This window comes from Apodemus sylvaticus, chromosome 3 (genome assembly GCF_947179515.1).
Source record: "Apodemus sylvaticus chromosome 3, mApoSyl1.1, whole genome shotgun sequence".
NCBI lineage: Eukaryota > Metazoa > Chordata > Mammalia > Rodentia > Muridae > Apodemus > Apodemus sylvaticus.
The window spans coordinates 152,291,089-152,306,733 of record NC_067474.1 but is presented as its reverse complement, the minus strand read 5'-3'; the positions used below and the strand labels follow the sequence as shown (position 1 = coordinate 152,306,733).

The 15,645-nt window shown below is 50.4% G+C and overlaps 1 protein-coding gene across 2 annotated transcripts; it reads left to right on the top strand.

Moving 5' to 3' along the window:
- Nucleotides 1-2,601: 2,601 nt before the first annotated feature.
- On the top strand, nucleotides 2,602-14,838 carry Pla2g5 (phospholipase A2 group V). Of its 2 annotated transcripts, XM_052175717.1 has the most exons (6): nucleotides 2,602-2,833; nucleotides 3,497-3,571; nucleotides 6,437-6,486; nucleotides 8,014-8,158; nucleotides 12,682-12,788; nucleotides 13,459-14,838. In XM_052175717.1, exons 3-6 carry the CDS (start codon nucleotides 6,447-6,449, stop codon nucleotides 13,578-13,580), a joined length of 414 nt encoding a protein of 137 aa, XP_052031677.1. In that variant the 5' UTR covers nucleotides 2,602-2,833; nucleotides 3,497-3,571; nucleotides 6,437-6,446; the 3' UTR covers nucleotides 13,581-14,838. The 2 variants fall into 2 exon arrangements, with proteins under 2 accessions (XP_052031677.1, XP_052031676.1); XM_052175716.1 differs by lacking the exon at nucleotides 3,497-3,571.
- Nucleotides 14,839-15,645: the final 807 nt, after the last annotated feature.

The following is a 15,645-nucleotide window of genomic DNA, read 5'->3' as shown; positions in this document are numbered from 1 at the left end:
TCCTGCTCCAAGAGCAAGCATCCACAATACTCTTTGGCTGAAAGCAGACAGGCAAGGGTCCTGGGCCAGCCACTCAACAACTCTGGCAGCTCACGTAGCAAAGAGGGGCTCAACGTTGCAGTCCCTATTTGCCTGTGAGGAAAGCGCTGGGTGTTTGGGGGACAGGTCAGACTGATGGCTCTGAAGCCCTTCACAAGCTGTGTGACTTCCACAAACTCTCCAACAGCTGCCCCTCAGTTTTCCTTTCCTTACTTATAGAGTGAACTCACAAGGCGCCCCAGTACCCGGAGGGGTTTAAGAAGACTGTGGATGCTGAGGTAGCCTTGGACCCAGTGGGTGCTCAGCGAATCCTGAGCTCCCCCCTTCCTTCCTGAACCGCCATCGGTAGAGACCCCTCTGACAGGAAGTGCCCAAGAGGACACTTGTATGAGGTGACATTCAGCATGTTCCTGAGACCAACCAACTCCCTGCAGAAGGAGGAATCCTGGAAGACATCCTGCAGGAGGAGGGCTCCAAGCAGAATTTGTCCCAGAGATCCTTGGACGAACTCATCTAGATGCTTCCCAGGGGCCATAAAACCATAGTCCAAAGCTGGAGTTATTGGGAAAACTTGGGTTCTTAGAGCATGAGTGGCCAGGGATCCTTGCTTCGGTCTGGGCACCAGCCTGTTCCGCTCACACCCAGAGAGCAAATAAGTTCTGAGATGTTTAATTCATCTCATGGGGATTTCCTGAGGTCTTTTCACGTGAGAAGCTCTTCTTGGAACCGAGATTAGACACGACGACATAGGAGTTCTGCCTTCATGAGCCCAGCCTGTCTCACCAGGCTTTCTTTGCCACAGCTGGAGACAGCTGCAGCTCTGCTGTAGTTGACCTGTGAACCCTTCCACCCCCACCCCCCCCATACCACCGCTAAGGTGAGGACAGGTCGATTGGAATCAGGGTGTGTGACCGACTGGGAGCTTGGGTTCCCAGGCTGGTACTGTGCCTTCTCATTCCTACATTCTGTCCTGTTGGCATTAAATCTGTCTTGCTGAGTCAAGACTCCTACCAAACTCTGCCCAGCTCCCCTACCCACCTAGACACCTGCTCAGAACTAAGGGCGAATATCTGCATGCTGACGGGCTCAGCCAGGAATGGGTGGAGAGGGATACCCCTGAGGGCAAGTTTACTTGCCCTGCGAGCTCTATCTGTGATTCCACCTGGGAGAAGGAGAGAGCCAATTTCCGCGTGTTTTCCTCTGACCTCTGAATGTCATGCGACTACATCCCCACCACCAACCTGGTGTCCCTAAGGAGAACTGTTGGGAAGGAGAGCTGACCGCAGAATAGACAGTTCTCGGTGCTGTATCCGTCACTTCAGTATATGTCACTAGTGAATGTGCCTTCATTAGCTGTCTCTCCTCACCAGAGAGCAGGGGCTCTGTCTCGTTCACCGCTGGATTCCCTTTCGTGTCTGGCACACAGTAGACAAGTATTTTCTATTGAGTTGAGTTCCCAGGGCAACGTGGAAGAGCCTGTGGTTAGGTCCTAGGGAGAGAAGTAGTCATGAGGGCTTCTCGCTGCTGCTGTCATCGATGCTGGGAGAGATGGGACGGAATTGGGATAGAAGGCCAGCAGGGCTGGGGAGCTAGCTCAGGCAGGACAGTGCTTGTCACACAAATATGGTTTTGATCCTCAGAATTAGAAGAGAGCCAGGCCCAGTGGCATGCACTGATATCCTAGGCATTGGGGGCTCCAGACCAAATCAGAAACCCACTCCAAAAAACAAAGAGAGCAGAGCATGGGAGAGAGAGACAGAGTCAGACACAGAGAGACACAGAGAGAGGGAAAGGGGGACGGTAACTCATTCCAAGGCTTCCTTATAAAGCATAGGTATGAGGATTCACATGAGTGCATAATGTCCTACTTCTAGAACATTCTACTATTCATTTATTTACCAGAGTCCAGCTTTTACCATCGTTACAAGTGTTAATACATGCACTGATTCATTCATTAAGGCTCATGACAGCTCCTCAAAGCAGATGGACCACCTGAAATGATTTTTTTCAGTTAGTGAGGACGTGTAGATTTGAACCCAGGTTGTAGAATCTGTGACGTTACCCACTGCACCTTCAGTGAGACATTATTTTGCAGTTTGCCTGGTACTCTCCTCACTGGGCTTATGAGGGTCACTGTGTTCAAGTTTCATATGAAGAAACAGAGGTGCAGCCATTTGCCCAGAGTCACACAGCTACTAAGTGGCTCCCAGGGATAAGCTGGGTGTAGGGATTCAGTAGTGAGTGAGTCGGATGCCAACAGGTGGTACCGGATGCTAGGACTAGGGAGACATCTTGCAGTGTCCCCAGAGGGGGCTCTACAGGCTCCTGAGAAAGTTGGGGCAGGCAAGTTAGAAAGGGGAGTTAAAAGAGCATCACCTGCGCCCCATGGCTGCTTTCATGCTGAGGCCGAGGACAGAACAAAATAGAAGCGGTTCTGTGGGCTGAGAAACCACAAGGAACCAAAGATTGGATCATTCCACAAAGGCCCACTGTGGCAGCGGAAGTGAGGCTGTGCCTGGGAGGGGATTTCAGGGCGTTGTCTCTGGTTGGGGAATAGTCATCTTAATCCAGCCTCTTCCAGATATCTCCCCTGAGAACGCCCCAGCCCCAAAGCCTGTATAGAGAATCTAGAGAAGGAGAAACAACAGGGGGTCTTGAAGTGGGCCTCCCTGGGTTCCCAGGAATCTTGGAGGCCGCCCAAGCAGTGGTGTGGGAGGCTACAGGACTGGTTTAAAACCAAGCAGGCCCAGCTGCTGCCTCTTCTCCGGGACTGAGGACAGAGACCAGCAATCAGGTAAGACTCTCTTTGTGGGGCTGCCCAATCTGGGAGACTGGGGTCGACCAGGGCAGTGCCTCTGTGTCGGGAAGCAGAGCCAGTACAGACAGGGTGCAGATATCTCAAAGCTGAGTGGATGATTGGATCCTTTCGCAGGCTGGAGAGGAGAACAGAGGTCCAAGGCATATGGGGCTCCCTCATGTGGCTTGAAGGGCCGGGTCCTCCCATTTCCCATGGCTTCCACATCAGCCTCTATTTTCCCGTCTTGTCCTGTTCACAGAGGCTCTCCCCACCTTTCATTATCATAGCCCGGCTCCACCCTGAAATTATCTCTCAGTGTTCCTGTGCTCCTGTAGTCATCGGATAAAAACAGACAAGCCATAGCCTTGTCTCAGGGCTGCTTTGGGCTGCAGAGATGCTCTAGACTCCTGGACAGCCAATTCCTGGCTTAGCCACTGCAGACACCACCCCTCCCTTAACCCCCTCCTCCCTACCTCCCCCTCTCCCCTTGTATATGTATGCACAGAAGTTGAATCTGGAGATTCTGGAGTCAGGCTGACAGCCAACCAGTCCCAGTGAGCCTCATGTTTGTGTCCCACACCACTGGGGCTAGAGGCAGGTGCAAATACGCACTCTTTCTGTGGGCTAGAACTTGTCTTATCTCTGCAAATCCTTTCCTAGGGACTCCTGCGGTACCCACGCAGCAACATCCCAGCCCAGGGAGATCTGTGTGAGGACAGTCCACAGGAAAAGAAGGTGGGCAGTGGTTGGGGTTGTCTCGGGTGTGAATCTGCAGGGAAAGAGAGCAGACTGGACTGGCTAGCGAGATTCACCCCAGTAGCTCTAGGCTTCCCTCCAGGGGAACTGGGCTAATGTGGACTGGCCTGGCCTGAAGGAGTTAATTAAGTGGGTGCTGAGACTGTGAAGGTTTTGGCTGGCCTGACTGCTCTGTGAAAAGCATACCTGCAGGAGAGCCAGGTCTTAGCTGTTAGGGATTGGCTAGCCGACAAGGGACACATCCTCTTTATCAAGATCCTTGAGATGTCAAAGCTTTGTGGAATCAAATATCCAGGCTGGGAATGGAGTTCAGTTGGCATAGCGCCTGCCTAGCATGCAAGAGGCTCTGGGATCCACCCAGCACTGTATAATTGGGCATGGTGGCACATGCCTGTAATCCAGGCTCTCTCTTGAGGAGTGGAGGCAGGAGGACCAAGAGTTTGACTACATAGTTCAAAGTCAGTCTGGGATCCATGACACAATGTCTAAAAGAAAAGAAAGGAAGGAAAATAAAGAAAGATGAAAGGAAGGAAAGAAGGAAGGAAGAGAAAAAGGGGGATAAGAGACAAAAAGAAAACTGGAAAAGAAGAATGGAGGTAACCAGAGGGGCAGCTCAGAGAAATGGAGAGTCATCAGGTACGACGGGATTCACTAGCTTGGGCTAAACCTAAACCTTTGGGCAACTGTTTCACCTACAGGAGGGCTTCTACCTCCTCTCCTCTCCTCCCCTCCTCTCCTCTCCTCTCCCCTCCTCTCCTCTCCTCTTCCCTCCTCTCCTCTCCTCTCCTCCCCCTTCCCTCCCCTCCCTTCCCCTCCCTTTCCCTCCCCTCCCCTCTCCTCTCCTCTCCTCTCCCCTCCCTTCCACTCCCTCCCTTCCTCCTTGCCTCTCTCCCTCCCTCCCTCCCCTCCCCTCCCCTCTCCTCTCCTCCCCGCCCCTCCCCTTCTCTCCCCTTTCCTCTCTCCCCCTTGTATATGTATGCACAGAAGTTGAATCCGGAGAATCTGGAGTCAGGCTGACAGCCAGCCAGTCCCAGTGAGCCTCCTCCTGTCTGTGCCCCACACCACTGGGCTTAGGGGCAGATGCAAATGCACACTCTTCATGTGGGCTCTAGAAGGCGAGCTCAGATTCTTGGGCTTGCACAGTGAGGGTTTTAACTCACCGAGTCACCTCCCCAACCCCTTGCCTGAGCCTGACAGTTCCTCAGTCTGTAAAAATCATTAACTCTTATCCATTTAGCTATTCATCCATTGACAGATCCCCACTGAGGGGGACATACAGCGGTTTGCTAGTGTGTACCCATCAAGGCCATGGGTGGTTTGGGAGTTACGTGGATGGCATCTGGCACCCTGAAGATGCCCAGTGTGTAGTCTCTGGTGTCTCCACTTCATAAAAGCAAACAGTGAAATTGGGGTGGAAAGTAGCATCTAGGGCCATTTAATGCGGGTGCTTAGCGCCCTCAGAGCAGAGGTCGTGTGGGGACAGAACTCTCAGGAATGTTCTTGGAACTCAGAGGTGCTCTTGGACAAAGGCCTGCTCAGTAGCCAGGAGTCCCTGGAGTCTGAAACGCTGTGCTTGGAGGCCAGGTCTTTGAGGGCTCCAGGAAGCTGGGCAGAGAGTGTGGCACAGAGACCAAGGGGCTTGGAGTTGGTGTGGCACCAGGGAGAAAGTCCTAGCTATCCACAGGCCAGCCAAACAGATGTGGATTTGGGGATCCCGGGAGGGGAGAAAAGCAGGAAGCTACCAGCAGAGGGACCTCATAGAGGCCACATCGGAAACCTTGCATTTTCTCTGCCTATGGCCACAACGGTTTCTAAGCCAGGAGCCGTGTATTTGCCACTAAGGTGGCAGCCCTAGGAGATACACTTCATGAAAGACAGAACCCCAGGGTTGAGAGAATTTTCCCCCCTAGGAGGGTGACATGGTTCAGTGAGGGGGGGTTCCCATCTTCCTTCCATGCTCTTAGCCCGAGTGACCTCTGGCATAGTCCTGCCAACCTCAAGAGCCTTGTCCTTCCCTTTAGTAAATGGGGACAGTGACACCTGCAGGACTATCGAAAGACCTGCAGTGTGCCTAGGGACCACAAAGCCCTCAGTGGCCGAGGCTCACTACCGGATGCTAGACTCCATTCTGAACTACTCGTTCTGGCCAGTCAGTGCAGGAATCGTGGGGTGACCAACAGCTAAAGTTCTCAACTAACCATCAGGGAACTCAGAGACATCTGCCCCATGAACTACAGGAACAAGATACAAGCTCCGCCTCCCTGCACCCTCAGTGCCTACCACTGTTACAGACTCTGAAGCCTGTGTCCTGGCTCCCTCTCCCCTCTGCCCTTTACATCTTTAGTGTGTGGTGTGTATGTGTATGGGAGTGCAGTGCGCCTGGAGAGCAGATGACAACTTGTGAAGATCAGTTCTCTCCTCCGACCATGTAGTCCCAGGGATCTAACTCAGGCCGTCGGGCTTAGAGGCCGGCACCTTCGCCCACTGAACTATTTCACCAGCAGCCCTCTACGCTGATTCTTAGCTTTGTCTAGGGGCCGTCAAGTCCCGCCCTTAATCTTGCGTTAGCAATATCCATTTATACACCTACCGAGGGGACAAATAGGGGGCACCTTGTCACTGCCACTTCTGGTGGAGACAATCATGATTCTCTGTCTCCAGGGAATTCCTGGATCAAGCCCTGAGGTTTTGCCTCTTGTCCTCGTCCTGTCTTTTCCGGCTGGAGCAGTTGGATTACCCAATGAGGGAGGGAACAGGCAGACCTAGTTTGGAGCTGGGTGGGGTCCGAACAGGTCTTAGCAGTGACAATTTAAAGACGCCATGGGAATGTCTTTTGTTTTCCAGAACCCAAGAGATGAAGGGCCTCCTCACATTGGCTTGGCTCCTGGCTTGCAGTAAGTATTGGCTCTGTGACCTCTAAATATGCCTCCTCCCCCCACAACCTTGGGAGTGACTGGACAGTGGAAAAGAAGGCAGTCATTAGCCTTTGAGGTGAGGAGACCTGTGTCTCCGTCTCAGCTCTGCCCTCACGGTGCACGCAGAGATACATCGGCGAAGGCCTTGGCCTCGCTGGGGCCTTGCTTTTGCGTTGGTGGACATGGTGCTGTGGCGTGGTTTGCACACTGTGGGCCACGGCGTGAAGGCTGTGGACACGAAGACAGCTTGTGAAGCTGGGAGGCAGATTATTTCCCCTGACGTCTGAGTATAGAACAAGGACAGTCAGTGGGAACAAAGTGGAACACAAACCCCTTAGGAAATATCCCAACTCAGGGCTGGGGGCGGCGAGGCGGGTCTCGGGTAGAATGCTTACAGCATGGTGATATACATTAGGTTTAAGGAAGGAAGGAGGAGATGGATGGACAGATGGATGGACAGACGGACAGACAGACATCAATAGATGATGCCAGAGCCATCCTCTGTTCAGTAGTGCATACCGCCCCCATCCGGGAGATGACTGTAATGTCTGTGGGGGTTGCCACCAGAGAAGACGTGGGCGTGGGTTTAAGCCGATAGAAAGTCTGTGTTAGCTGGCTGGGTGATGGAAGTGTAGCCCGGAGCCTTTCTCAGAGCAAGCTTTTAAACACAAAAACCATATCCCAGGTTGACATGTTTCAGGTAACAAGAACAATTAGCCGGAAGTCGAACTACCATAGCCAAAAGGTAAGGTTAGTACAGTTAGAGACTTTCCCAGAATTATGGACTTTGATGGATTAAGTCTTTGTTTTTATTTTGGCTGGCAGTGCTGTCTACATGGTGAGTATTAAGGCCTGAATGGTACTTCTGTCATGGAGTCAGTTATGCTAAGGTCTGGGGGCCTGTTACAGTACAGCTGGCTTTAGGCTTCATGGAAGCCCCTGGTGAGCTACCCCACTCTTGCCAGCTGTCTAGAGAGCTAGGAGAAACTTGCGACCTGAAGCAGAAAAGCAGCCCCTGGCTCCTTGCATCGAAAGTCCTAGACAAGCTACTTCCTTCTAGATTTACAATAGCCTCAGTTTCCCGATTTGTGATATGAGGGAGCTGGCTTCAAGCCATGGTCTACTCTGCTACTAAATTTAATTTTTTTAAAAATTTTTTTTTAGATAGCAGCTTGTGTAGCACAGGCTAGCCTTGAATTTGCATAGCTGAGGATGACCACAAACTTCTTCACCTCCTGAGTGTAGAAATGCTACACATTCAGTTTACACAGTGCCAATGATCAAAACCAGGGCTTCACGCACAGTAGGCAAGTCCTCTGTCAACGGAGCCAATCCCTAGGCTCCCAAGTACAGACTCTTAACTTCTATTCTAGGTTGCATGGTGTCATCTGCCCGGTCCTCCCCCCATTAATTGGGTGAATAAGAGAGGGCTGGGAGGGTGGCAGATAGCAAGGAGATCTGCAGCAAAGTGCCTGGTGTCACCTGCAGGTTTGGGCTGTTTTCCAGGTGTGCCTGCAGTCCCAGGAGGCTTGCTAGAACTGAAGTCCATGATTGAGAAGGTGACTGGGAAGAATGCTGTTAAGAACTATGGCTTCTATGGCTGCTACTGTGGCTGGGGCGGCCGCGGGACCCCTAAGGATGGCACTGATTGGTGAGCTGACATCATCACCACTCTTCGGTCCTCCTCCTCCTCCTCCTCCTCCTCCTCCTCCTCCTCCTCCTCCTTCTTCTTCTTCTTCTTCTTTTTTTTTCTTTTTTTGGTTTTTTTCGAGACAGGGTTTCTCTGTATAGCCCTGGCTGTCCTGGGACTCTCACTCTGTAGACCAGGCTGGCCTCAAACTCAGAAATCCACCTGCCTCTGCCTCCCAGAGTGCTGGGATTACAGGCATGCGCCACCACCACCCGGCCATCATCACCACTCTTAATGTTCTGGGCTCCGATTTCATCACCTCCCCTGACTCCATGTCTATTCTAAAAGAGGAGAATTGCAACTGAGGCCCAGGACAAGAGAGATCGCTCGGTCGTTAGAGTGCACATTGCTCCTGTAGGCAACCTGGTTCTCAGCACCCATGTTGATCAGCTCACAATGACCTGTGACTCCAGCTCCAGGGGACCTGATGAATCAGGCCTCCTTGGGCACCAGTGGTCACATGTACATGCATGCAAATGCATGTGCATGTGCACACAGAATTAAAACTAAAATAATTATTTTTTATTTATCTATCTAATTATTTATTTTTGGAGACAAGTTTTTTTTCTGTGTAGCTATGGCTGTCCTGGAACTCATATGTAAATCAGGCTGGCCTTAAACTCAGAGATTAGCATGCCTCTGCCTCCCAAGTGCTGGGATTAAAGGCATGCACCACTACGGCTGGCTTCTAAAATAACTCTTTAAAATAAGAAAAGTTAAGGCTTAGAGGAGGTAAGCAACTTTAAAAGGTGCGCCACACGAGTCTCAAGAGTTCTGAGATCTCGGTGGCCTACTCTGTCACTTGCTTTATTGGACAAACACTCCTTATGTGTCAGTTTAGGGCACCGGTGTGGGACTGTGTAAGGCAGTCTGTGGCCTGGTTGATCGGTCACTTATGGCCACGAACCACGATTTTTCACTTTGCTCATGAGCCTGGAAGGTCATGGCAGAACGACTCCTGTCTGCTCAGTTTCCTTCCGCAAAGCCCAACTGAAGTTGGATGGCTCCTGGCTGGGGCTCAGGTTGTCACTGTCTGTGGGCAGAGGCTCAGGCCTTTTCTCTGGGTCCTTTGCAGGGTCGTGTAGACTTTCTTCCAGCATGGTGACTCTTGGGGGTTACGAATGAATATTCCCAAACTATGAGGCAAAAGAGGTTAGCCAGTTGGATCTAGAAGTGTGAGCCTGCCATCTCAATACTGGGGAGGTCGAGGCAGGGAGAGCAAGAGTTTGAGGTTGCTGCAGGCTATATAGAAAGTTCCATGTCAGCCTTGGCTGCATGACAAGACCCTGTCTCAACAACAATAAGAGATTATCACAGACCTTGGGAACTCCACAGTGTTGCTTACGTGTGACACTCTTAGTTGGTTCAGCCATGAGTACACAGCTACAGCTACAGTCAGAGGAGGAATATGCTTTGATGGTCTATGACGGCAGTTAATGGTGCAATGAGCATCTCAAGAGAAATTTATTTATTTATTTATTTATTTATTTTGGTTTTTCGAGACAGGGTTTCTCTGTGTAGCCCTGGCTGTCCAGAAACTCACCCTGTAGACCAGGATGGCCTCGATCTCAGAAATCCGCCTGCCTCTGCCTCCCAAGTGCTGGGATTAAAGGTGTGCGACACCACTGCCTGGCTCAAGAGAGATTTTTAATGGTCTCATCACAACGAAACGCATTATCTCTCTCCGTCCCTCTCCCCCATTCCCCCACCCATAAAATTGCTATCAGAACAACATAACGGAGTAATCCGTTAGTTTGGCTCACAGTTTCAGAGGACTCAGTTCAGGAACACTTGGGTCCATGTTTCTGTGTCTGTTCTGGGCAGGGTATCCTGACTGTGGGCTGTGTGGCACAGGAGCTCCTTCATGGTGATCAGGAAGCGGAGATCGGGCTTCAGAAAGATGGCAGGGCAAGATTATCATCAACAGCAATGCACTTCCTCCAAATAAGTCCTATATCTACCATGTACCACTTCCTAATAATGCCCTCATATCATGAACCCATCCATGGGCAAAGCTACTTATCAACTCTCATAATCTAATCCTGGGGAAAAGCCCTCCAAGACACATCGGAGGGTGGGATTCTATAATTTCCGAGGCTGCTATTAATCCAGTCAACTTGGAGGCAGTCAAGGGTATGAGGTATAGTACGGCATTGTGACCACTGATATGTCCACATTCTGGGTCTCAGCTTTCAGAGAGCAAGAGGAGATCTGGATTTTTGCTAGAGCAGTGTAGCCGTTCTAGAAGACTGTGCGAGACGGGACATGTTGTTCTTTGGAAGGCTCAGTGTATAGGGGTAACAGTTCCGAAGCCAGCGGTGCCATGATGGGGGGCATCAAATGGCATTAGGGAGTTGGGGCCACGCTGAAGCAGGACTCTGTGGATAAGCAAGGGGGGAGGACTTAGAATGACCTCTGTGGAAATAGATTGTAGTTGAACACACCATTCTAAACTCCTATTTAGCTTAGTGTGTGATGTTGTATAGAAATTTATAGCTATGGGGCTGGAGTAATGACTTGGTCAGCAAGGTCTTGCTATACACGCATGAGGACCTGTGGTTTGGATGCTGTTGAGAGAGGTGGTGGAGACAGGCACATCCCTGGATGCTTGTTGGTCAGCTAGTCTGGCTGAATCAGTAAGGCTCAGGTTCTAGTGAGAGACCATATCTCAGAGTAAGGTAGAGAGAGGATGATGGAGACATGTGATGTTGACCTCTGACCTTGTGCAGGGACACCATTGACACAGTGCCTGGCCTCGACAGCTCTCCTTAGTCACGGAGGGAGATTCTACAACCCTTTTCTTGGATTCTTAACTCTAAAGACAGAACCGCGTGGCCGAAGCTGCCAACTTCTGCTGCTTCCTGGAGCTAAAGCTTGCTTGGCCTCCTGGTTCAAATATATTTTCACTAGCTTTCTCTTTTTGATTGTTTCCTTCACGACCCAAGCCTGGCTATCCTGGATCTGCTCTGTAGACCAGGCTGGTCTTGAAGAAGTGCCTTTCTTCATTACAGATATGCATAAGACTGACCATTAATAGCCAAGCACACATTCAATACCAGGTTCTTTTGAAATGCCCTCTGCCAAAGCTGTTAATCCAGAATTGTTCAATTTAGCTTCGTGCTAATTTTTTTTTTTGACAAGGGCAGAAAGCAGCCACATTTTTTCCCTGTCTCTAGGCCACATACTAAAATTCTTCTTCTCCGAAATGTCTTGAGTGGAGACCCCACAGTTCAAATCATCCTTAGCACCACTGTCTTTCGTGCTTCTACTAGTATGTCCCCTTAAGCCTCACTTACAGTGTCCAGTCACTTTCCTAATCCAAAGTTTCCAAATGTTCCACGTTCCTCTAAACAAAAGCATGGACAGGCCTATCTCGGGGTTACCCCAGTAACCACGTCTGCCTTACTCTTCTGTATTCTATTGCAGTGAAGAGATGCCATGGCCACAGCGACTCTTGGAAAGGAAAACATTCAATTGGGGGTGGCTTACAGTTCAGAGGTTTAATCTATTATCCGCACGGCAGGAAGCATGGGCGCACGCAGGCAGACATGGTGCTGGAGAGGTGGTTGAGAGTTCTACACCCAGATCCACAGGCAGCAGGAAGGGAGTGCCACACTAGCCCAGGCTCTAGTGTCTGAGACCTCAAAGCCCACCCTCGGTGACACACTCCCTCCAAGACCACACCTCCTCCCACAAGAACACACACCTGATAGTGCCAGTCCCTGCGAGTCTGTGGGGGCCATTTTCATCCAAACCACCACACCTACACTCTGTCTAGCCAGTAGGAGGCACAAACAGGTCTGTGAACTTCTAAGCAGTGGCAGCTCTAGTGGGTGAGAAAAGCTAACATCGCAGACGCCATCCCTGCTGGCTCACACCCACTCGCCACAGGTTCTACCAGAGGGATGTGGCTGCAGTTTCATACCTGCTAGGGATTTCAGCCTAAAGAGCATTCAGAATCTCCAAAGAATAGCGACTGATTTGGGAACAGTGGTGCGTCACAATAAGATTATGAGCACTGTAAAAACCCTGGGCCTGCTCAAGGAGAGTGAGCTAAGGGGAAGTTTAAATTAGCAGGATAGCCAACACCTTTACATAAGCTGCTTAGATACCAAGCTCATTGGTTGTGGGGACCAGAGGCAAGAGCAACTGTCTGCTTATTGGTGGAGATGCCGTTGCTAGGCAAACCTTCTATGTAGAGCATCTTTGCTTGAACTGTCGCAGTCTTGAGAAAGTCAAACTTTGTCCCAGGTATCTGTGCTCACAGGCAAGGCACTTAAAACTTGGAGTGTATACAGAACAAAGAGAAAACCTCTCATCAGGGTGCGAGGTTAAACAATGCTTCAGAGAGAATTTAGTTTTAACATACAAGCACCGTGTCCCCCAGATTCGACTTGAGCCCTCTCACCTTGGACTCTCCCACAGGTGTGGGGGAGTCAGGAGGGTGGCTCCTGGCTTAGCGCCCCTATCTCTCACTTCCACAGGTGCTGTCGGATTCATGACCATTGTTATGGGCAACTGGAGGAGAGACACTGTGCCATCCGGACCCAGTCCTACGACTACAGATTTACACAGGGCCAAGTTGTCTGTGGTAAGGGTGGCTTCCCATTCAGGCTGGGAGTTCTGTTGCCCAAGAGGTGGGCCTGCCTATGTCTTGGGAAGCAGAGGGAGCCTGAGGGACATGGGACTGTGACAACCTCTTTAGACTTCCAGGAAAGGAAAGTCCCACTTGAAACTCGGTATTCACCAGTACTGTGGGCTTATAGACTTCCTCTCCCTGGAGAGAGTTGGTTTCATTTCCCTTACTTCACACGTGCAACGGAAGCTCAAAGGTTTGCCAGTGTGCACCAGGATCCAGGCCCCTGAGTTCAAAGCCAGGTGCCCCTCTATTTAATGCCTCCCATAGAAACTGGCTCCACCCTCAAGCTAGGCACTCTACGCGAAGGGCGTGTGTCTACAGCACCAGACTAGGGATTCCTGGAATAGAAACTTCAATCATGATCAAGAGCTGGGCATCTAGTTCAGTGGCGGGTCTCCTCCCTCAGATCACACATCTCAGGTCAGGACCTGAAGCTCTTCCATCAGATTATGGATGACCCTTATTCAGAGTGCTCCCCTCCACACACTATGAGATGGCTCAGAGCAGGACCCAGATGGGGAGGCTGTGCAGACTAGAAGCCATCTTCTGGACTTTGAGCAAGTCAGCGTTGGTGGGCACAGTCTTCCCATGCTCATTTGGTACTCCATACCCTTTTTTGCAGAACCGGACTCTTTCTGTCCCATGAGGCTCTGTGCCTGTGACCGGAAGCTTGTCTACTGCCTGCGGAGAAACCTCTGGAGTTACAACCCTCTTTACCAGTATTACCCCAACTTCCTTTGCTAATGTCCTGTGTGAGCTCTACCCTGGGGGTGCCTCCCACATTGTGGTCCCCTTCTGCTGTATACCCGATGCATCTACCCAAGGTATCTGGCTTCCTCGGTGCACCAGTGGGCTGGACAGAGCCCCAGAGCTATGCTCTTCCCTCCAGAGACCTAGAGAGGGATTGTGATCTAGAGTTGGCAGACTCCCAGGATGACCGAGCCTGCACTTGCTAAGTTGGCTCTGGGCCCTGGAGCTCCCTCAGCTCCAGGCCAGCGCTGTGTTGACTTTTCTTTCAATTTCTGGAACCCGGCTGTCATTAAGACCCTCCAGAGACCTTTTACTGGAGGAGAAACCAAATTAACTCTATAAATCTGCTATGTAGATATTAAATAAAACCCATTCTCAAGGCTAGAAAAACAGCACCCCAGCACTTCCTCTGATGGGGCTGGGGTAGGATTGCCCACGCTTTTCTAACCCTTGAGGCATCTGTAGGCTCTTGGAGGAGGAGGTCAGGAAACAGATGGGAGACTTAGATGCCTTTCACCGTTTGTCTTGAGTTCATTTTCTTAAACCTTAGGATCCTTCAAGCCAGACCTGGGGCTCATCCTTCTTCTGGAGGAAGATGAGACACAGCCCTATGCCATCTTGAGCTCCTGGTTAGAGAGGACAACAGTCAGCTTCCAGCCCTGGCTTCTGCAGCTGTGTGGCCTTTTGAATCCCCCCCCAGATAGTCTGAATCTCTCTGGCTCTCTTCAAAATATAAAACAAGACTCCTTCCAGGAGCATACTGGGGCACACCCTTAATCCTAGCACCCGGAAGGCGGAAGCAGGAGAGTCAGGAGTTCAAGGCCAGCCTCTGCTCCCTAGCACGGATGGTAGGCTAGACTATGTGAGGCTGTGTCTCAGAAAGGACCGATTGACTAATGAAAAGGAGGCACCCTGTTCTCATCTGATGCAGATACAGGGATGCTGGGGTTCAGAGATGTCACTCAGTGAGAAAAATGGTTTAAATAAGATTCGAGGGGGTGCATGCATATCAGTGGTAGAATGACTATTTTTTCACCGAGTTAAGGGCACTGAAAATCTCAATTCATCTATTGCTTCATAAAAGATAGGGCTTTCTCATAGAAACCTGAAGGGATGAAAAGAACAAGAAAGGAGTGTCCTTCCTGAGGAAGGGTCTTGGCTTCTTCACACGCACCTGCAGAATATGCACAGGACACGTGAGATCTATATTTAGAGACCTCTAGTGTTCAAACATTTTCTAAATAAAGCTAATTATATGAGATTACCCCGGATTCACGTGTTTTGGAGTATGCTAGTAACTATATTTAAACAATGCTGGAGTGGGGCTCACATGCTGGTTTTACTCATGAAAATTTAAAAATGGGGAGCAGGGAGGCATGCTAGGGAGATGGCTCTGCTGGTAAGGAGCCCACTTCAAGCAAGCACAAGGATCACCAGGAAACAAACAAGCAAACAAATGAACAAACAGCTGGGTGTGGTGGTATGGGCTTGTAATCTCAGTAGTAGGGAGGTGAGACAGGAGGATTCCTATATATCAATAGCCAGCCAGGCTTACCGATTTAGTGAATCCTGGGCCAGTGAGCGACCCTGTTTCAAGCAAAGCAACCAACAATGAAAAGTTCAAACAAGAAGGAGGGCCACACCTGGGGAATGGCACCTACAGCTGGTTTACACACACACACACACACACACACTAACGCACATGCACATGCACAAATGCATAGGCACACTCACATGCATACACACACTCATGCATACATGCATGCAAACGCACACACATACATAGGCACATTCACATGCATATATACACATGCATACATGCATGCACGTGCACACACACAGGCATACACACACAGGCATATACCCACAAACACATGCATAGGCACACTCACATGCATACATGCATGCACATGCACACACACATGTAATTTCCCCACACATGGGAATGAGCACAAACATATATACTCACAAACATTCAAAAAACAAAAACAAACCCCTTTTTCTCAAAATCAGAACCATTTCCCAAGCTCAGCCTTGGGTGGGTTTGTGGGGGATTCAC

What these genes read in the sequence shown, in the direction of transcription:
- Pla2g5 (XM_052175716.1), top strand. Translation starts at nt 6,447, where the DNA reads ATGAAGGGCCTCCTCACATTGGCTTGGCTCCTGGCTTGCA. An exon ending in GGCTTGGCTCCTGGCTTGCA is followed by an intron (nt 6,487 to 8,013) that starts GTAAGTATTGGC and finishes GCTGTTTTCCAG; the next exon opens with GTGTGCCTGCAGTCCCAGGA. An exon ending in ACAGGGCCAAGTTGTCTGTG is followed by an intron (nt 12,789 to 13,458) that starts GTAAGGGTGGCT and finishes CCTTTTTTGCAG; the next exon opens with AACCGGACTCTTTCTGTCCC.